Source organism: Colletotrichum acutatum, assembly GCF_030867785.1.
Source record: "Colletotrichum acutatum strain CBS 112980 chromosome Unknown BDZ83scaffold_27, whole genome shotgun sequence".
In the NCBI taxonomy this organism is placed as follows: Eukaryota; Fungi; Ascomycota; class Sordariomycetes; order Glomerellales; family Glomerellaceae; genus Colletotrichum; species Colletotrichum acutatum.
In genome coordinates this window covers 79537-100975 of record NW_026849021.1, presented here as the reverse complement: position 1 = coordinate 100975, position 21439 = coordinate 79537, and the positions used below count along the sequence as shown (strand labels likewise).

The window sequence follows — 21439 nt, the reverse complement described above, 5'->3', positions numbered from 1 at the left end:
GCGGTGTGTTTGTGTGTGTGGTGTGGAATTTCGCGGGTATCTCAGAAAGTGACCGTCATGAACCGGGGCGAGCTCAGGGAGCTTCGATTCGGGTTGTTATGACGTGGGGTGGTCGTCGGGGAGTTTTTCTGGTTGCTCGAAGGGGGAAGATTCGAGCAGGAGATTAATTTGTTGGATTCTGTCTCTGCAGCAAAGAACAGTATGGGGTATAGGCAGAGCAATTGATCGTGGCGGAGGTGTAGAACAGAGATTTGTTCGAGTCTCTAGATAGTCGGGAAAAGAGGTATTGTTAGCCCAAAAAACAGCTCTCTCTCTCTCTCACGGTTCTCAAAAAAAGTTTCTTGTTGGGGAAATCGGGCGCGAGGCAGCACTAAGAGGGGGGAGAATATTGGGGTGGGTGAGGAATGCAGGCCACGCCAGGGGTTAAAATGGGCGGCGCGAGACGGGTGCCAGGGAGCAGCGGGCGAGAACAATTGGGCTGGGCCGGAGAGGAAAGATTGCGCACGCAGCTAAACTGGCTGGTATTCTGTAGAACAAGCAGCAAGCCCGCAGAGCATAGCAGCAATGCCTAGAGCCAACGTACCTGGTTATGAATTGGGGGCAAGCTTGGTAAGACAAGATGCTTCCTTCTTCTGTCTTGTGGCTAGGACAGAAGGTCTAAAAGGTATGTCAGAAAAAGGGAGAATGGAAGGGAGAGAGTGGGAAGAAAGAGGTCGAAGGAGAGAGGGAAGGAGAGTTGCTGGGAAGTGGGAATAGAAGGATGTTATTGTAGTCCGGCGACTTTGTGGATGGATGGGATGAGATGAGCCACCAAAAAAAAAAAAGGACAGGCAGTCAGAAGACTTGGTGAACTGGAGAACTGGAGACAACGCCAGCCAGCAATACTGTGTACAGGAACAAGCAATAGGAGGAGGATCCAGGCGCAGGGGAGTGAGAGTGAGCGTGTGAGGTGTGAGGTGTGTGAGGTGTGGACTTTTTTGGACGGGAGTTCCGGGGTTGAGGCAATGAGCGATGTGGAATTTGGGACCTGGAACTTTGACGGGGATTGTTGGAGCGGCGTTGACGGCGTGGGAGGAGCGCAACGAAGGTGAGGTGAGGATGAGGAGGGGCGCAAAGTCACTTGGCCAAGTACTTTTTCCTGGAGATCGAAGTAGACGCCGTGTACCTACGACTGTACTTCCAGCTGTACCTCCAGGTGGGACGGGATGAAATGTGTGGGGTCTGCGATGGGGGAAGGGGAGTGTGTACTTTTGTACGGTGTACCGAATTCCAGAGAGGGAAGGAAGGCAAACTCGGGAATTGCTCAGGTAAGGCCGTGTTGGGTGAGGAAGAAAGACCGGGGCGGAGAAGGAGAATCGATCTGGGAAAGGAAAGAGGACGGGTAGAGCGTGAATTTGGGGGTTGGAGTAAGTTCAGACTCAGAGGTACCGTACTGTTATGTTTTTGCTGGTTTTGTTACTTCTCCGCGAGAAGCTCAAGGAAGCTGGAGCTGGATCTGAACGAAATGGCTGGTTTCCCTGCCTGAAGCTTTGCAATTAGATGTTCCCTCGACACTGCCACCTGCCTGGGAGGAGCTATCGGTTCCTGGAGATCCGTATCCGTATGAGAAAGGAGATATAGTAGGGGGGCCTGACAAGTACCCGGAGAATATAATAACAACGACGAGGAGGCCCGTCGGGAGATGGAGATAGAGACAAAAAGAAGGAGAAGGGGGAGGCCAAGTAATGGGACGACGCGGGGGCGGAGAGAGCGAGCAAGAGAAAGAAGGCACCAGACACGATACGGTAGGCGAGGTTCACTTGTTATACGTGATTCACTTGACGATGGCACGAAGCACCGGGCATCGTCATGGGGACCACGACGAGGACGAAGCTTCAAATCGGCTTAGGTACGGAGTATGGTGTCAATGTGTGTACGTCGTCGGTCTCGGTGCTTGGTGCATCGTGGTGCGGTTGTGCTTGGTGCTTGCTATTGTCGGTGCTGTGGTCGATGGGGAGGAAGGAGCATGGCAGATTTCCCGGGATGGAGAACTTGTGAGAGTACGTGCGAGGTGCGAAAAAGATACTTGGATCGGTACCCGAGCCCATGTACCGGGAGTACCTCACTCCGATGGGTGACGGACCACCATCACCAGGTCCCCCCCAAAGTAAGTAGGCAAGATCGTCCTCAGCTAAAACTGCCCGTTCAACGCGCATCGCCATTTTTGAGACCAGACCAGCAAGGGCCACTGGACATTGGGCAAGACCAAGGACTGATATGGTTCCTGCTCTTATTCCTGGTGATACTTGCGCCTGACACTATCGGCCAGTCTACGTATTCATCAAGTCTGTGAGCGTAGGTACCTACCTTGGGTCGGGTCTTTTCTCACATCTAAGCTTACCTTACACCATACGCTCAACTGGACTACATACAGCTGGACTGCAAATACGCAGGATGTGGATGGCTACAGCACACGGCTGGATGGATACTCACAGTTTTCCACAATGGCAATCGGCAACGCATCACGGATAATTGTTCACTGATTCTCTCGTCCCTCCTTGCCTCCATCTGTCAAAATGCCCCAATCCATCTATCCGGCTGAGATTCTGCCCCCCTCCCTCAACCAATGGCCGGGGTGTTGGGGGAGCTCCTGCCCAAGGGTGGGCGGGCAAGCGGGCTGCACCAGTCCTTCCTTGTCCATGCCCAAGACCCAAGGTACCTTACTTACCGCACACCCGCAGTAACGATACCTGGACTTAGGTAAGGCAATGTCTCTCAAGTCTCACTTCCAAGTCTCTCTTTCTTTTTAGTCTTCCCTCCAAAATCACAGATCACACAGCTTAGGCGTTTTGTCTCTCAGCCTTTTTTGGACGGTTTGAACTGCTGGCTCCCTTACAACTCTCAGCCCAGCCCCCACGAAGATAAGGTTCGATTACAATTCGTTGATTGGGTTGGGTTGGGTAATGTTACCTCCCCTTCCCAAACCTGTCACTTCAAGATGAACATCAACTAGCAACAAAACAGATCCTGGGCACTTGAAAAAAAAACTGTGAGGAAACAAACGTCAACCTGCATTCTCTGCCCCTGGTTTTCGGTACGTACCCGGCGGGAGCATTGAACAACCCTGGACGGGCAGTGTACAAAAGGTACTTGAGCCGGTACGTCTGCCATGACGGGGCTTTAGGTACCCATCCTCATCCCGTAGCGCATCTGGCTTCCATTCTCTCCCGGCCCAGGGGATTCTGCCGCTGGAATTTTTCTGAATTATTCCCTCAGATTTGGGCCAGCAATATGTTCACCTCTCGAATCAAAGCTCCTTTCTTGGTCTGGCCTCTCAGCTTTCTTCCTCGCATCTTCTTTTTTCTATTGCGGCAAGTTTCTCCTGTACCTTGAGGTAAGTGCCTGTGTCTCCACCTGTAGCCCTCGGAACGTTATCGTTGGCCTTATCGATACGTACCTATTCGTGGGCCAAAGCTCCTTCTGCGCGTTGCTGCCGCATTCCTTCCTTGCCTTGCACCTCGAGATTTCGGCTGTTGCGCAATTTCTCAACCATTTCGTCACCTCCAGCCTTGTAGACTTTGTCATTCTTCAACACCACACCTAATCTTCGGGATAGGTCGTTGTTCGTGACAGTGACACACACACCATCATCGCAACAAAATGTCACAACCGCATCCAAATTCGGCTCAGATACGGCTCCTGTTTTCTCTTACCAAACCCTGATGTACCCTCCGCGGTCTCCTGAACTTGATGGAGGATCGGATCGGGTCAGCCACGGTTGCCACCACCGAACCCCGACGGCATCTCCAAACAATGTCCGAAAGCTGTTGCGTTACCTGACTGCCACGATCCAATGGCACCCTGTCACTGCACTCTGACACCGCCGCACCGCACCGCCGGCCGTTAGACACCGATCGTCAACCTCATCAACGCCGTATAATTATGCCCAGACCCGAAACCCACAGCTCGAGAGCGCCGTTGGCAACCCCGGCCCCAGCAAGCAAACACATACTTGCAAAGCCTGCCCTCCCATGAGTCCGAGAGCTTTACACGACCAATGCGCGCATACATTGCATCCATCCCATTTGGCATCCCATCTTTCCATCGGCCCCGACTTCTTGTCGCCCGGCACTGGAAGTTTGGGAGTATGGAACAATTGGGCAGGCCGCCCCTTCAAGTTTCATCAGAAAAGCTCCATCAGGGTGTCCCCATCGAGCACCCCTCCACCCTAAACCCGATCTCGCAGGCGGTCAGTCAGGCGTCGCCCAGGTCATCCAGGGGTGCAAGCCTCAACAACCTAACTGTCGACTCGCTTACGCACCTCTAAATCGCCTAGCCTCGCCGGTTCTCCGTCCGGGGACGTCCATCAGCTTCCGCTAGTCCTACGCAGTATCCGTACCTACAGGCTACGCAGTACGCAGTACGCAGACCGGGCCAGGTACCGAAGTTCAACGATCTAGTACCTCCTTGGCCTTCTGCAGAACCTATGTACAGCGCAGGCTTCAGATCAGGTCCCCGTCGAGCACTATTTCACTAGCCAAGGATGACGGCGAATGCTGAACGACCAAGTAGGTACAGGGCATACAGGGCAAATACGAACGTCCCAACTCTCGGTCTCATCCGTTGCTGGCTTGGACTGGCACTCACTCAGTAGCCAAACGCTCGTGTCTAAACCTTTAGTGTCTCGGATGGGACAGACCGCGCGAACCACGCCAAAGTCTCGTTTCTTTCAGTTTCGCATCCTGCATTCCCCCAGAGTCCAATGTCTTGGGGCAGAGCTTCACCATTCAACAGGCAAATTCCAACAAGCAAGCCAAGCGCCAGGCCAAGGGACCACCGGTCCAACCCGATAAGGGGTCCTCGTCAAGCCGATAGCAGCTGGGATTGCTAGGGCCCTGGCCTTCCCTCCCACCACCAACATCAATACCGCCGCCGATGAGCTTTGCCGGACCACGTCGACGTGGACGGTAAATGTCGGTCCCCCCAACAATTGGGATTTTGGGACACAATTTGGGGGTCGCCTTCGCTGGGCCCCTTCCAGAAATGCCAGGGATTCTCCAAGCACCAATAGCAAACTCACGAAAACAACCAAGCCCCCACCCAAAGAAGGAGAAGAGAGCACCGAAGAAGGGGGAGAAAAAAACATTGCCAACCAGCGCCAGACCAAAAGAGAAAATCTCCACCCGCAGATCCCCAACATCTTGTCCGTCCATCTGCGGAGCCCGTGCTCCATTCCCGTCTCCACTCGGCTTGCAGCCAACCCGCCAGCGCCAACGACATCAATATCGATTCAGGCTTGAACCGCGCCTGGAGCAGGGGGTTCGCAGCCTCAGTCGTCAGCTGCAGCCACAAGTGTTCTGGAGGATGGGAAAGCCAAAATACAGCCAGCATGCTGACTGAGGCTAACGATACTGGGTTCCTGATGGTGAGAGAGACGAAGATACCGCTTCGCGGACGAACGCCTTTCCTCAACTCAGGACCAAACCCATGGTATGGATACCTTGGCCTGCTTAGTCCCCAATCAGCTAACCTCAACTTCACCACGCAGTGCTTGCTCCTCTGCACCCTGAACGCGTCCGTCTCATGGCCACTGCCGCTGCCGCCACTGCGAACCCAAAGCTTCCCTTCTTCCACCACTCATCTGCGACCAAGGTCTCCCGTCACGTATCCAAATTCCCCGGCCCATCCCATCCACGGCAACGCAACCATCACGGCTCCTCAGTATGGCGCGGACTTCCGTTGGCCCATTCCCACCGTAATGGAGTACCAGTCCCCATCATAACCCCAGACCAGAAGATACAAAACTTGTCTGTACACCAATACGCCCCAGAGCGAGGATATCACCGAGCATTGGCCCCTCAGGCCGTCCCGTCCTCGGCGCCTCGTTCGGAGAGCAGAGCGGATGCTACACTAGCTCCCTACAACTACCTACTTGGTCGCGCTAAAGACGGGGCGAGCAGATCCGATCCTGTCAAAGCTGGGGACGTACTGCGCGTAATCTGACGCGCCCACTTCCGCCCATCATCCTTCATCCTTTTTTTGATTTCAGAGAGACGGCACTCCCCAAAAGAGACGGGCCCCACCATTGACGTCCATCTCTCCTAGCCGGAGCGGACGGACTGCTCGTGCCCCTAATTATAGCCAGGCTTCCCCCTTCAGCTCCGACCTGTGACGCCGATGGGCGGGAGCCAGCGCCGGTGAGACGGCGTTTGCTGACACTGAATTTAGCAGCACCATCAACGGGACGTTGATCAAAGGTAATCTACAGGTCTCTGATCCAAGGTCATTTACAGATCTCTCCAGCCGCATCCTGACATGACAAGCCGTTGCCTACAAATACGTCCACGCTTTCTCGATCAACCTTTGTCGTCCAGATCGAGGGTACCCCACAGCCTTGCTCACCAGAGCCGCATGGGACTATGCCTGCAGCTCGACTGCCGACCGCATCGTGTCTCGAGCGGTTCTGAACGCCGGTCTTAGCTTGCCCATCCGAACTGGGCTTGCAGGTACGTGCGTCGCTGTAGGTACCGGTAGTCAACCGTTGCTCTGAGACCGCATCTGCACAGTAAGTTTAGCCAAACGATGTGCGGATAGATTTGGCCACTTGGCATGTCGCTCGTGACAGTTGGGTAAGATGGGGCCAAGGCCAGATCAAAGCCGATACTGGGACGAATGTTTTGTTTGATGTCGATGAGCTGGTGGTACTCCCTGCGCACCCCGCAAGCTACTTTTTTATGGCCAGCGGATGTCAAAGTTCCAAAGCTGGGATGGCTGCTTCTGTACCTACAGCCCTTGGGATGTATCGAAGTCTGAAAAGTGACCAGCTGAATGTGATTATGCATGCACATGTCAGGACTCTGCCTTGACAGAAACCTAACACGAAACAAACCGACCAGCACCGAAGCCGCGGCCTTAGTTCTGTCTTCTAGGTGCGTGGCCAGGCATCATCAGCAGCTGCTTTTCATGTCTCATGATATTACTCCCGTGGAATATTGGGCTTATGTACCATACATCAGATCTGCAGGTGCTTGTAGTCGAGATGCTTGCTTTGGCAGATCTGCGCATGACATGTCTGAGGTCTAACGAGTGACACGCCTACAAGAGGTACATTGGCATATTTGCCGAGTCTCCATGGTCTTTACTCAAGCCAGTACAACGAACGTAGTCCCTCGACATGTGTGCATGAGACAACACATACAAAGGTGATGGGATCAGCACCCCAATGAAGTACCCCAATGAAGTCCCCCATAGAAGCATAATCATTGTAGGAAGAGGCTGTCAATATGGGGGTGCTCTTCCTTCTGTTGCGAAGGTATCCGCCGAGCCTAGTGAGCTTTACTGGGAGACAAGGCTGAGAGCGCGGCTTCTTCCGTGTCTGGCTACTTAGTAGGATTGTCGTGTTGGAGGAGGCCTGGTACGAGCTGAGTTTGATGATCAAATCGCATCACGACAGCGATTCCTATATCTATATAACAATACAATTAGGCTTGTATCATATTGCTTGAAAGCGAGGATGAGATTCTTGGTGTGGATTTGAGTTGATGTTCTCCCCGTCGGTGACCCGGCATTCTCTGGCGACGCAGCATGAACGCCGTGGTTGAGCAACGAAGTATATCTAAAAGTGAGATGGTGAGATTTCGAAAATTGGAGAGAATTCTCTACATGTTATCTAATTGATTCCGTGTGATACATGGACATTGAGTGAACGTGGGCTGGTGTGGCTATTTTCCTCCTTCTGAGACTACCTTTTGAAATTCGTGATTAGATGGGATATTTTGCGACGAATACATTCAGAGATGAGAAAACAGAACAACCCCCCCGAGACCTGTCGAGTCTGGAATCTGCACCTAAAATTGAACTCCTATCTTGTCCGTCCATGTGTTTGGTCTTTCCCAATTTATTTCGGTCGAAAAATGCGTCACTGCGTGCAGTGGCAAGCTAACAAATGTCGCCGTCATCACCAAGAGCACTTAGAGCATCGGCGGCCGCAAGTCCACCACGACCTCATCAAGGTCATCAGAAAAGATTCCCATATAGTCCAGTGGTTAGGATACTCCGCTTTCAGTCTACGATTCTGAGAATTTCCGGAGAGACCCGAGTTCGAACCTCGGTGTGGGAACGCATACTTTTGTTTTGTTTGTGTAGTGTCTTTTTAGGCGATGATTTTGTTGGCTTTTGGTAAATGCGCGGGTGAGTGCGTGACTGTAACAATACAGACCGGCTACCCCAATAGAGACTACCACCACTACTAGTACAGGGAAAGTGGCACGGGTCGGATTGAGTGAAGAACAATTCCGTGTATTTTGAAAAGGATTGATCATCTGTCTTGTTTGTCTACTGATAGAGGTTTCTGATACATCATCATCCATCATTCGGCCGGCAGATTTTCCCCCATTCGGCCCACCACGAAACGGAACCGGACGACCATCCCCCTCCCCGGCGCGGGATCGGTCGGCTTAACCCACTCCACTCCACCCCACCCACCCATCAACGCCGAATCGGCGACAAACTAGGTAGATCCGAAGAAAAAACATCACACGACCGACCTTATTCCATCCGATTTGCATTGTCAAACCGTTAGTGTTTTCACAGCTTCGAAGTCTTGTTTCTCCCGTTCCTCAGGTGGCGCAATTTTGGGAGCAAAACTTCGGATGTACAAGATGCCTCTCCTCCATCAGTGAAACCTCCGGTCATCACATCCGTCACCGTACTTGGCCCGATGCTCATTCCTTTCTCATCCTCAGACTTGACCGACGCATCATTCACATACACCTGCCTCACTGGGACCCAAGCAGCAAATCATGAAGTAATAAACCGGTATATTCAGACCAAGGTATGGTTCGACGGATCTTTGGGGGGCGTGGTGTGTGTTTGGTAGTTGTAAAAGTGAGTTGTAGTAGTAGCAGTTTGCTTGCGTGTCAACAATAAGGTATTTCCCCGGATTGCAAAAAAACAGAGAGAAGAACCCCAAAATGAAGGCACCGCCATGCTGTATCCCCCGTTTGAAACCCTGGAATCATACCAACGCCTCGGATGCAGCAGTTTGTATCCACACGCCTGCCCTGGAAACCCTGTAGTCATGGAGAAGCAATGAACAAAAGAAATAGGTATGGAGAAAAGAGTAAGACTCTCTTGTCTCTCTCCTCTGTTAAAATGAGGGTAAGTATGTTGCTCGCTGATAATAGCGCAGCTGCCTATGGCCCGGCTGCATATGCACCGGGTCGAGTAGTCAGACGCAGCGATGCTGCTCTGTTGGTATCAAGTAGTCCTCCTGTAATTGTTTGATTCAATCCTGCCTAGTACGTCTCCTCTTCGACGAGTTGATCCTGAGCGCCCATGATGGAACTCCTCAGGCCCATCGAGCTTCGCCTCCCTGAGACGCTTCCTCCGCTTTGCCGTCTCCCGCTCGGCATCGGGATGCCGCTGGTAGGGGCTGGGATACCGCTCACAGAGTTTTCTGCCTCTAGACGAGAATACGTGCCTCTCCTGCTAGGTGTTCTGAATTCGCCATTCTCGTCGCCCTCGTCAATATCGATGCGGCTGCTGATACTAGCAGAGCGCGCGTGCAGGCTGCCACCCAAGGAGCTGCGAGGACGACCCAGGGGTGTCCGGGTGCCCGACATACTGGTGCGGCTGATGGGACGGGGCGGTGCCATTTCTGTGCGACTTGATGGCCTGGCGTACGACGAGATGCTAGCCCGTGAGCTCGGCCGAGACATTGTAGAATCGCTGTGTTCGAGACCAGCCCCTGGGTTCCGGTTCGGCAGCGGGCCAAAAGACAACCGGCTGACACCTGACGTGCTAAGGCGAGGCACATGCTTGGATCTTGTGCTGGCAGAGAAGTTGGGGTTGGATGGCGTAGTGTCGTCGCCCCTTACTGATGAGGCGGTGGAGCCACTGGGACGTTTCCGTGAGCGGATAGTAACCGTTGACGGTACGCTGTGGACTCCGAGAACCGAGGAGCGGGGCGAGGCTCGAGGGGGTGTTGTGACGGGGGCTGGCAGCTTCGATCGTGCGTTGTGCACGCGAGCCTCCAGACGCTGCATCTGCGCTGTGAGGGTTCTGATGTGTGCGAGAGAGTTGTTGGCAGGCTTGGGGGGCATGCGGGTGGAGATGGAGCGAGGCGCGGTGCGAGGAGCGGGTGTGCGTGTCGGTGGCCCCGTTGAGGGACGACCTCCAGACGGCCGGGTGCCGCTGACGGATGTCGTGAAGGAACGAGGCTTGGGCGTGATGCTGTGTTCGGTGGACGGCAGACGCGATTTGCGAGTCGCCGATGCCGGAGTCTTGGCCGGGGTCTTGAGGGGTGTTCGGGAGACTATCCTCTTGGGCACGGATGCCGAGACGTCGGACATTGGCGGGGACGGAGGCTCGCTGATCTGGGCGGGTTTGGCAGCAGGGAGAGCTTCCGCATCGGGCGGGGTCGATACCATGGGCGAGCTCGCTGTTGAGCCGGGGGAGGCATCGAGGGTCTTGTCGAAAACGGGGGATGAAAGAACAGAAAGGTCGGTGGATATGGCGGACAGGTGACGTTGCTCCTGCTTCTTGATCTTGTCCTGGAGCACCTCGGCCTCGATTTTGAGGTCGGATAGCTCCTCGCGAAGGCGTTGCGCCTCGATGCGCAGCGTTTCTCGCTCCTGTTCGCCGATTTTGATCTCCTCCTCCATCATGACGTTGCGCTCGATCGCACTGTTAAACTTGGATTCGAGGTCCTCGAGGGAAGAGCTGGTGTTTCGTGCCTGTCTCTCGAAATCATCGTTGGCGACCTCAATATCGCGCAGCTTGAGCTGGAGTGTCCTGTTGGTGTCGCGCAGCGTTGTGATTTCCTTTTCGAGGGTGTTTTGAGCCGAATTCGCATCCTTCTTGGCTTGGTTGTATTTTGACTGGAGAGGAAAGTCAGTTAAGACTGGATGTCTCTCGGTATGTGGTATGCGCGCCGATAAACGGTACCGGGCGGGACGGGGTATGATCTCACCTTCCACTCCTCGGCCTCGAACTTGAGGCTCTCTGCCTTTTCCTGGAGTTTGCGCTCCCTCTTTTCGGCCTGCTCGATATCCTTCTCAAGTTCCTGTTCTAGCTCCTTGCTGGATTCCCTGAACTCGGACAGTTCCTCCTCGAGTGATGCGTATTGAGACTTGTACCAGCGCAGCTGATCTTCGGGGCTCATCGCCTCGCTGGGCGGTGAGGATGGTGGCTCTGCCATGACTGTTGTGATTGTGACGCCGTCGCGATGTTTATTCGGATCGCATGTGATTCTCGGCGGTTATCGGGTGAGTAACTGTGGGTGGTTGGGTTTGGTGGGCGCAAAAGGTGCGAGGTGGGGGCACTCGTTGCGGTCGCAAAGAGAAGTTGTTAAGTGATACAAATGAAAATTGTAGTCGTCGATGTGAATGATTGTAAGAGTCGTCAAATGCGTGCTATTGTGTCGTCGTCGTCAGCCTTCTATCGCTCGCCAGATTCGACGCGATCGAGAGTGGTGGAAAACATAGGACGTACCGACTTCGAAGTTGTTGTTTTGGGTGGTTGGGGATGTCGTATCAAAGCGTGGGAAAGATGAGCAGCCCGATTCAGAAAAGGAGGATGTCGAAATGGAAGAATAGAAGTGGCCGGAATGTCGCGTGGGTGGTTGTCGATGTTGATGCTGGGTGTCGAAGACTTACCTGTGTCGTCGATCGGTGGTGGTCGGTTATCGGTGGCCGTGTTCGTTGTTTGTCGAAGTCGTCGTCGTTGTCGTCGTCAGTGGTGAGATGTCGGCGGAAGAGAGATGCATCTGCACGCTCGCTGTCGTCGGCGACACACAAGACTTTCAGGGACTGGACTGACTGGACACACAGCTGGGCATGGCTGGGACAGGACGGGAGTGGACAGGAAAGGGAAAGGTCGGTGCAATGTTGATGTCGGTCAGGCGTGAGTGGGCGTGGAGTGTGGGAGTGGGCGTGTGGGCGCCGGGCGTGTGTGGTGTGTGGTGGTCGTCGTTGTTGCTGTTGCGGGTTGCCCCCTGTCACCCCTTGTCGTGGCAGAGCGCTAGTCCGGGTTTGGACCATTGGCTGCTACCACGGGCAACAAAAGGTGAGTGGCTGAAAGCGATTATGTAATTATACCTTACCTAAGGCAATCTGCGTACTACTAAGGCAGGCGCGGGAAAAGACGCAGGAAGGGACTTCTTATGTCGGACCTGCCAATCACAGCGTTGGATGGGAACCTGGATGGTGGAGAGTGTGCCTTTTTTTGGCAACTGCCCTCAAAAGGAAACACTACCTGCCCTGAGCATCTCTGCGCACGAATGTACGTACCGCCGCACCCGTCCACCAACTCCCGGTCTTCTCACTTACGCAGTTCCTTAGGTTTCTTGAGAAAAAGATACGTACCGTGGACACTTGGTGTGTGCTGTCGCTGCCCCTCCTTCGTCATTTTACTCCTGCAACATCCGCTGGCAGCAGAGGAGTCATTTCAAGCTTCAACCACCCGCATTAATTCTTCAATCAACGTCTAGTCTTCCCTACCAGGACACTCCCAACTCTTCGGTCTATCCACCTTGGGCTCTATCTCACAATGTGTCCACGGCGAAGCTATCCCAATATGGCTGACGGCGATTACCTCTCAGTCATTCTAATCTCTGGGTGCCCCCGGTGGATGCAGAGCAAACCGATACACCAGAGACCATCTGTCTCAATCATTGTCTGCCTTCGTCAAATCGGACGTCCTGCAGCTACTCCCGCGTCATTGTTTCCTGACTCTCTGCAAACGCGCCGCGAAACTATGCCAGTGACTGGGTGCAGCCTCCAGACGGACTCAGCAACTGGAAACCAAACCAACAGGCGGCCAGACCAAAGAGACTTTGACCCCCAATTCCAATCCCAATCCTCGGATGACGACGGGTCGACGACTGCGAGCAGGGCCGCTCCCGGGCTGACTTGATCACCGTATCAGGGTCATCCCAAGTTTCGGTTCATGCAATGCACTGATCCTTTCCGGCCCACCACTGGCACCAACTGCCTTGAATTCATTTCGCTGCGGCTCTGGTGCCCACTTGTCTGGTCGGTGCTTGCTATTGCTTTCGCTGGCTCTGGCCTCTGCACGACATTGGACAGCGACCTGTTGGACGCTCCGAGGTTGCTTTGCACAGGCGCAGCCGCGTTGGCGCCGATCGAAGCTGCGATGCCGATTGTCCTAGGCTGTCGGAGAGAAAAAAGAAATTAGTCACATCACTCGCGAGAGCCAGCAGAAAGGTTCGGATGCCATGTTTCAGTCGCCCAAGCGCCAAGGTCCAGTGTCCCATCCGCATGACGCTGGGAATCGATCCGTCTCATGCCACCCCCAACTCTACAAAGTTAAGAAAGTCGCCCATTTGCTCCCCAAAATCCTAGGCCATCCTCTCATGCAGCTGACCTTCCAAAAATTACCGGCTCGCTAGTTCAAAGTTGCACTAGTCCAACGGATACCCACGCGGGAGATCCTCCCCAACGAGCAGGGAGCTCCGTTCCAGTGCTCCGCGCATCTTCCGCCGCCAATTTCTGCCCGGCCGGCGATCGTCACACCCGTCGCAGATACAAGTCGTCCCCTCCGTTCTCATGTCGCTTCCGATGCAACCGTCCAATCGATATTGACGTAACGAACCGGACGGCCGGTGCAAGTGCAGCCTCTCGGCGGACCCTGACCCAGTCATCCAAAGATCCATCTCGAGCCGATACCACGGCCCTTTGACCGAAAAAGGCTTCCAACTTCATAGTCTCGAATGTTTCACGCCAACCGCTCGGAAGTGGCGGTCATAGTGCCGACTCTCGGGCCATTTGCGCCCTGCAGACAACGTCCGTTCGCCGCGGCACTGAAATCTCGATCGCCAAATAAACGTGGGAAATGAGGGGGCCCATGTGTTATTGTTTTTCCCATCTTGTCATCTTCACCCGAATTTTCGTCAAGGCCAGACTTCACAAACCTTTCGGGACGAGCGCCCGTATTCTGAAGAAATATGCAGCAATGGGGTTATCTTGTGTATTCGCATGTTCGGCAACTCGAGAGTTAAGCCGACGATGAGACGATGGCTCGTAGAATCATGAGCAACCTCAAAAAGTTTCGAAGCTCCGCCGTCCATCTATTGATGAAAGTGGCTGGGATCATCAACAATTCTAGCCTTCCTATGCTTGGCGCTCTACATATTGCTTGGACAATGGCGCACCGCCACACACAATCGTCCGAGAACCATCGGGGAAAACAATTTGAGCCTCAGCATTTTCCGTACTAGGGTATTCCACCAAGACCGGTTCCGTGATACTGCCGTTCCGCCACTCCAACGTCACAAGCCATCCACCCTTGGTCCGGGCCCGTGAAAGCTTTCCATCGGGCCAGCTTGTGGGACATGACGGGAGAAGTCGAATCTCGATTACATGTGTCACTGTGGTATCTTGCAAAATACTGGACTGAACCAGGCACTCGAGAATGCCGGCACACCCACCAAAGTTGCCGTCAATCTGGAACGGCGGGTGATTATCGAGCATGTTCGGCAACGTCGAGCTCCCGAGCAGCATATCCATATGCTGACCGCAGCCTTCGGCATCCAGGAGTCGAGCATGGAGATTGAGCAACCAAGCCCTGCTCCAACCCGTGTGTCCGCCTCCATGCACTGCTCTCCGTTCTAGCACTCTTTTTGCAGCAGTCGCCAGCTCTGGAGATCTCCCAGGGCTGATGCTTTCTCCCGGGTACAGCCCAAATAAGTGGGAGACATGCCGATGGCCCGGCTCAAGCTCTTTGTAATCCTTTACTCCCCACTCTTGAATCAAGCCGTCGGCGTTGACAGACAACTCGGGCACCTTGCCGAGGGCTTCTTTCACTTTGGTTCGTAACTGGCTATCAACGCGCAGTTTATCAGCACTCCAGAGATATCTCTCAAAAGCTATTCGAATAATAGTCATGTCGATGGCGGAACCTTCGCAGAGAATACCAGCGTCGCCTGAATCAGTGATAAAGGTATTCTCGGGTGATAGCGATGGGTTCGTTACCAAGTATGTGCCGCAAGCTGATGGCACCAGGAAGTCGAGAAGGAAAACGATACAGCCCTCCAGGACAGCCGCGGCTCGCTTGTGAAGGGCCTCGTCATACTGATATTGCAAAATCTCAAATACGTCGATACAAACCCAGACACCGCCGAGGGGCCAGATAGTAGATGGCATCCATCGGTCTTGGGGGTCTGTATCTGCCCATATATCAGTGTTGTGGTGCGCACACCATCCTCCACAGCCGTATATGGCCTTTGCCGTCTTTCTTCCCCGCTCCGCCATCCGCTCTAGCAAGTCGAGCATCGGAACAGAGCACTCGGTCAAGTCACACGGCCCGGCCGGCCAATAATTCATCTGAAGGTTGATGTTGATGGTATACTTGCATCCCCAAGGTGGAGCAAAAGAAGGGTTCCAGATGCCTTGCAGCGTCGCAGGCAGCGCCTTCACAGAGTTACGGCTTGCTGAGATGAGCAAATACCTACCGTAATTGTGGTATAGAGCAATCAGCCCGGGGTCTCGGTTCTCCTTGATTCGCTCATCTGTTGGGAGATGGTTGGCATCAGGCCACATACGAAGTGTCGTTCTGCCAAAGAGGTTCCGATAGTCCATCTGATGACGATCAACCAGTGTGGCCCACGGGGATTTCAATGCCTTGAGGACATCACCCCTAGCGGCTTCTTCGGGCTCGTTCTCTCGGTAGGTTGTCTGAGCGCCAATGGCAATCGTACACGCTGAAGAGGTCACCACGACACAGTTACCGACAGTCTCTACGGATCCTGCAGCATCATCGCAGGAAACCTTGAGAACAATAGACAGCCGATTGCTATTCTTTCCGCCAGGCGTTGCACTCAGCGTAATCTGCCCGCCCACTGCGTCGATGCTGTCGAGGAACTCGTTGGTCTCCCACTCAATCTCGCCAACTCGGTTCAGCCGAATGACGAATCGAGCGGCCTCCGATGCCGTAATTCTGAATGCCAGTACATTGTCCGGGAAGCTGGAAATGGCGTCTCGACGGTAAGAGACACCCCGACATTGATATTCGACAGTCGTCTGCGCGGTCTCTAGACACAGGTATCGGCGGTAGTCCGTCACATCCCCGGTGGCGTGACCGAATTCAACGGTGCAAGTGCCTAGCGGTTCATAGTGCCGCATGCTGGCGGGCGTCGCGAAGAAGGCCTCTCTCACGAGAGACTCGGCCTCGGCGTGCTTTTCATCTCGGATGAGCTGTCGAAGTTTCGGCAAGTGGCGGAGAGCGTCTCTGGGTGTCCTGTCCTGTGGCCCGCCGTACCACACCGAGTCCTCATTTAATTGCAAGAGCTCGGTGTCAGTTCGCCCATAGACCATGGCACCTAGCCGCCCGTTGCCGATTGGTAGGGCCTCAGACCATTCGGAGGCGGGGGACTGGTAGTGGAGACGCGAGGAAGTGGGTGATCGGCCCTCGCCGGAGCCGGAGCCGAAGCTTTCTGGACCATGAACGGGGGACATTCTGCCTGGGAACGACGTGCCGGTATGCCGGTGCCCGTGTTGGACTACTTCGAGAGACAGTCTGATCTAGTCTGGACCCCAAGCTTCCAAGACAAAGGGGTTGGGGAAAAGACAAAACTCTGATGAGCTGGTGATCAGAATCTGTTCTGGCCGTCCAAAAGCCCTCTTTCAAAGACGAGGAGAACCGGGCGGCCCTAGACGACTTTAACCCCAGACAACCCACGATCGACCAGGGTAGAAGCCTCGGCGTCGTATCATTTGAGGAAAATTGGCTCGGGGAGTGTGGGGTAGCCGGCCGGCCGTTTGCCTCGAGCCAATCATCACGGGTGAAAGCAGACCGAGTATTCTCATTCCGGAGGGATGCGACGCCTGGTCTGATCCAACTGCATGTCTACAACCGCTACGGCCAATCATCGTCAGACAAAGCCGATGCTGTCTGAGCTGTTGGGTGGATCTTGGGGAAATACAGAGGTTGCCCTAGAGGCGAAGGAAGGGGAATCGGCAGTAGATTTGGACTGGTTCGTGCTGCAAGGAGCATCTCATGTGAACCACATGGCCAGTGGGAACGCCTGAGAGTCTGGGGATCGCATGCCTCTTCAGGGTTCGAGGCCCAGCTGTCGGAAGACCATTCCGTGTTGCACTAGAAGGGTAGCAGTGCAGGATGAAGGCAGCCCTTCTGGTCGTGTCTTCCCGCTCCCAGAGTTGAGGTTGGGGAAGCTCTATATATCCGCCGAGGCGCCGCTGCAACCTGAGATCCTACGGTTCCAGATACTCGGGCTTCTCGTTTCTTCACCCGCGTTTCCATTTGCCTCGACCAACCTGAGGAGATTTCACGAAACCGTCTCCTGTGCTAAAGCAAGAACGTCTAGCCAATCATGGCGCCTCGAGAAGACGTTGACCACACGGTCATCTTTCACGACGATGTCGCCCAGGCGAATAAGATTGGTGTTGCCGTGGAAGAAGTTGCGGCAACCCGCATCTCAGAGGCCGACATGATGCGCAAGTCAGCCGAGGCCCTTACACTGAAGTCCAAGACTGGCCTTTACATTTTTGGGTACATGCTCGTGATGGGCTGCAACCAAGCAGGGTAAGAAAACGGCGGATCCTGCTTGTCTTTGACGGAGGCAATGGATGATGGTGCTGATCATTCTGTGATTAGTTTCGGTATCGACTGGGGTGTCATCAGCGGAATCAACTCCAATGACCGTTGGCACGACTTCTACGGCTTCGGTAATGCAGGTGTCATCATCTCCACGATCAATGCTCTGATGCAAATTGGTGGCTTCCTGGGCGCTCCCTTCCTCAGCTGCGCCGACGTCCTCGGCCGTCGCGGTGTAAATTTCCTCGGCAACGCTCTCGTCATCATCGCTGCTATCATGCAGGCCATGGCCCCAAACCTGGCCTGTCTCTTCGTCGGCCGTCTCGTCCTTGGATTCGGCACAGCGCTTTGCACCGCGCCGCAGTACGTTGCTGAGCTCGCGCCAGTACATCTTCGTGGCCGCCTCGTTGGTGTGTTTGGCGCGTGTTTCCAGGTCGGCTCGCTGATGATGATTGGTATCATGATGGGGTTGACGAACTGGGACAGCGACTGGCAGTGGCGAATGGCCTTCTTCATCCAGGCCATCTTCCCTCTCTTCGTGTGTGTCACAATCTACTTCTTGTGCCCAGAGTCGCCTCGTTTCCTCTACATGCGCGGCAAGAAGGAGGAAGCCCGTCGCGTCGTGGCAAGGTACATGACGACTGACAACGACATCAACCACGAGATTGTCGACCTCATGATCCTGCAGATTGAAGAGTCCATCGAGACCACAAAGGCTGGGTTCCGCGCCACCTGGGATTTCCGTGTCTTCTTCACCAAGGCCGTGTGGTTCCGCACTGTTGTGCTGGCTGTCTACGCTGTTTTCCAACAGTGGAATGGGTACGTTATTTCTCTGAGTCCACTCGCTCTCTATTACTGTCAAATGCTAATAAAAGCCACCAACAGAGGCGGCATCATCGGATACTACCTGGCCCCCGCGCTCGACACAATCGGCATCACCTCGCAACTCGACCAGCTCGGCATCAGCCTCGGCTCGACGGCAATCTACTTCGTCTTCACCCTCTTCGGCTCCTACATCATCGACTACTTCCGTCGTCGCACCCTCATTTTCGCCGGTTTGATTAGTATGATTTGCGCACAGATTGCCGTCACCATCACGAGCTGGCAGTACAACCTCAGCGAGCAGAAGACGACGGCCATCCTGACAGTCGTCTGGATCTACCTCTTCCAGGTCTGCAGCGCCACCTTCATCGCGACCATGCACAACCTCTACCCGGTCGAGCTGCTCTCGCTGCCGTTACGTGCCAAGGGCATGGGCCTGTTTGCCATGTTCCAGGCCATCGCGGCCGTTGTGCACAACTATGGTATCGGCATCGGTGTCGGGAAAGTTGGGTACAAGATCTGGGCCGTGTACATTGTGTACAACTTTATCCAGATTATCATCAGTTACTACGTCTTCCCTGAGACGAGTAAGCTGAACCTGGAGGAGATTGACACCATCTTTGAGACGCCGGGCGGCAAGCCTGTCAAGTTGAGTATCAAGATTGCGGATGCGAAGAGGGAAAAGGCGAAGCTTGATCGCCAGAATGGGGTTTCGCAACTTTGAGGCACCGGGGCTGGTGTTTACGCATGGCATGACACGAGGCATGACGTCGGTTTGGTATTGATCTGGATAGCGTATTGTTGATAGTCTGTCCTTTGGTTTTCAAAGGGCTCCGATATCCGATTTCATTTCATCTCGCGTCAAGGACTTTGTGAACGACTCTAGGCGAGGTTCTGCCAGCATACCCGTACGTCTTCTCTGACTGAATCGTACCCCGACTGTTCCTTATATAAACCCGCTCAGTGACTGGAAGCCCCACAAGGCACTTTGTATCGTCACATATACCTCCAACCCATCCAATACTACAAAAATTCAACCTCTTCACACACCTAGGCAAAAAGGCAAAAGATTTAACGCATCAGAGCGGTGATGAGTTGACAAGAGTGGGATTCGAACCCACGCCAATTACTTGACTAGCACCTGAAGCTAGCGCCTTAGACCGCTCGGCCATCTTGCCTGTGTAGTTCCATGAAGATTTGGAGACGGCAAGGTGCTCATGGCGGGATGCAGATTGTGGTGGAGGGTGTGCGGCCCTAGGTGTGGAGCAATATGCATGGTTTTGGTGTTGTGGATTGGTTGTTGGTTGGATCCATTCTATTGTGGGATTTGGGGTTTGGGGTCGTTTGGCTGAGATGATTGAGAATGGTGAGTGGTGATTGGAAAATTGGTTGTCTTTGAGAAGAGGTAAAGAGGTATCGAGAGGTGAAGTTTATGGGGTTCAAGGTCGCGATGGGGACAGATAAGGAGCCACGAGAGCAAAGAATGAGATTAATTGCTCTATTGCGTGTGGTGGTACTCAAATGCCAAAGCGGTATTAGCCCAGAGATGAAAGAACCAAGAGTGAGAGAGATCACATTGTCAATACTAATAAGAAGATGTCTTGACTGCATAGTAAGTCTACCACGGATATCAACCTCGAACCATCATAACGCAACGTCTCAATCAGAAAACATACGGCACAAACCGCGCCGTCGAAGCATGCCACCTCTCCCACTTCTCCCCAAACTCCTCCCTCAACATGCCCTCCTCCTCTCTCACCCTCGTCCACACCCCAAACAAGAACACACAGCACGCAGCAGGACCGAGAACCCACTGCACGCTCCTCAACCCCTGATGCCACGCCGGCGCAACCCAGCAGCTCAGCACGCCGTCGAGCCTAGCCAGCAGCGCGACGTTCGACAGCACGAGCACGATGACGCCCGTGTAGCTCGGGTGCTGGAGGTACCTGTAAATCCCCGTCGTCTTGAGCTGATCCGGTTTCGTGAGCTGGAAGGTGAAGTTCTTGCCGAGGGAGCGGTAGGGCCCGAGGCGGAGCGGGACGCCGGCGAAGAAGATTGCGGCGAGCGGGAGGAGGGTTGAGGCGGACCAGGTTGTTAGGGAGGCGCTGAGGCCGTTTTCGGCGCCGTGGCGGAGGATGGAGGGCGGGATGTTGGGCGTGTAGAGGGAGAGGGCGGCGAGGTGGAGGGAGAGGAGGGCGAGGGGGAGGAGGATTACTTTTGGGGTGTGTCTGTGGGTGAGGTGCATCCAGCGGATCGAGTCTGCGTGTTTGGTTTGCGGTTGGTGATGTTGGTGGTTGTGGTGGTGAAGGTTGTCGTTTGGTTTTGGGGGTGGTTCGGGGTTGGGGTTTAGGAGGCCTATGTAGGTTCCGAGGGTGGAGGCCAAGATTGCGACCGAGAGGGATGCCTGGGATATAGACATCTTGACGGCGTTCTACTTGGTTTGTAGAGTAAGGTATGAAGAAGCGACGTTCAAGATGAAGACGAGTGGTGGTGAGAAGAACCGAGGCATCGCGAGACGACTAATCCAATACCGCGTGACGCTTGTGGGGTGGCAAAAGCACAGGCCAATTATATCTGGAGATACTTTTCTCGAGCAGCTTATCGCGTGGAAAAGGAAGTATTCCAGATATCCTTGCCCGTGTCGTCGGAATTACGTCTGGTTCATGCTACGACATTGATCCCCGTACTGCGATTTACTCAGATTGAATAATAATGTTTTAACCTTATTGTTGTTGTTGAAAGTCTAGATTTTTCAATCAGAGACTTTGCGGATAGGCGATTAAGAGCGGCACATCGACGTGTGGCCGATTACGGCAGTAGAACAATGGCTTCGATCCTTCACTTGATGGAGTTCGTCAGACTTCAAGAGCTGGGCCAAACTTTGAAGACTTTGTATCACTTTTAAATGAAACTGTAAAACGCCATTTCTAGTGACCATGACGTCTAGGTTTTGAGTGAAGCTGTTCGATCGCTGCACATCATCCTCGTCAGCTTGTGAACAGCTTATCTGAGTCTCATTGCGCTCTCACACTAGGTTCTCTGGAAGTTATCTCGAGAGGGGCAT

At 54.0% G+C, this 21439-nt stretch overlaps 4 protein-coding genes and 2 non-coding genes across 6 annotated transcripts; 2 read left to right on the top strand and 4 right to left on the bottom strand.

Moving 5' to 3' along the window:
• The first annotated feature begins 8006 nt into the window (after positions 1-8006).
• Positions 8007-8098, top strand: BDZ83DRAFT_t104. The gene has a single exon. It is a non-coding gene; the product is annotated as a tRNA-Glu (tRNA).
• Positions 8099-9275: 1177 nt separating this feature from the next.
• BDZ83DRAFT_649868 (NUDE protein) lies at positions 9276-11179 on the bottom strand (the record flags this gene model as incomplete). The annotated part of the gene is made up of 2 exons (XM_060510324.1): positions 9276-10859; positions 10952-11179. 2 exons carry the CDS (start codon positions 11177-11179, stop codon positions 9276-9278), a joined length of 1812 nt encoding a protein of 603 aa, XP_060367083.1.
• Positions 11180-14111: 2932 nt separating this feature from the next.
• On the bottom strand, positions 14112-16454 carry BDZ83DRAFT_649867 (alpha-L-fucosidase; the record flags this gene model as incomplete). The annotated part of the gene is made up of 1 exon (XM_060510323.1): positions 14112-16454. One exon carries the CDS (start codon positions 16452-16454, stop codon positions 14112-14114), a length of 2343 nt encoding a protein of 780 aa, XP_060367082.1.
• An 875-nt stretch (positions 16455-17329) lies between these two features.
• BDZ83DRAFT_695307 (sugar transporter) lies at positions 17330-19489 on the top strand (the record flags this gene model as incomplete). Its single annotated transcript, XM_060511355.1, has 3 exons — positions 17330-17541; positions 17614-18372; positions 18439-19489. The coding sequence occupies 3 exons, from the start codon at positions 17330-17332 to the stop codon at positions 19097-19099; spliced, it is 1632 nt and encodes a 543-aa protein (XP_060367081.1). The 3' UTR covers positions 19100-19489.
• On the bottom strand, positions 19472-19553 carry BDZ83DRAFT_t98. The gene has a single exon. It is a non-coding gene; the product is annotated as a tRNA-Leu (tRNA).
• A 332-nt stretch (positions 19554-19885) lies between these two features.
• BDZ83DRAFT_613968 (isoprenylcysteine carboxyl methyltransferase) lies at positions 19886-20926 on the bottom strand. The gene is made up of 2 exons (XM_060507791.1): positions 19993-20926; positions 19886-19936 (listed from the first exon to the last, which is right to left on the bottom strand). Exon 1 carries the CDS (start codon positions 20792-20794, stop codon positions 20039-20041), a length of 756 nt encoding a protein of 251 aa, XP_060367080.1. The 5' UTR covers positions 20795-20926; the 3' UTR covers positions 19886-19936; positions 19993-20038.
• Between the last annotated feature and the right edge of the window lie 513 nt (positions 20927-21439).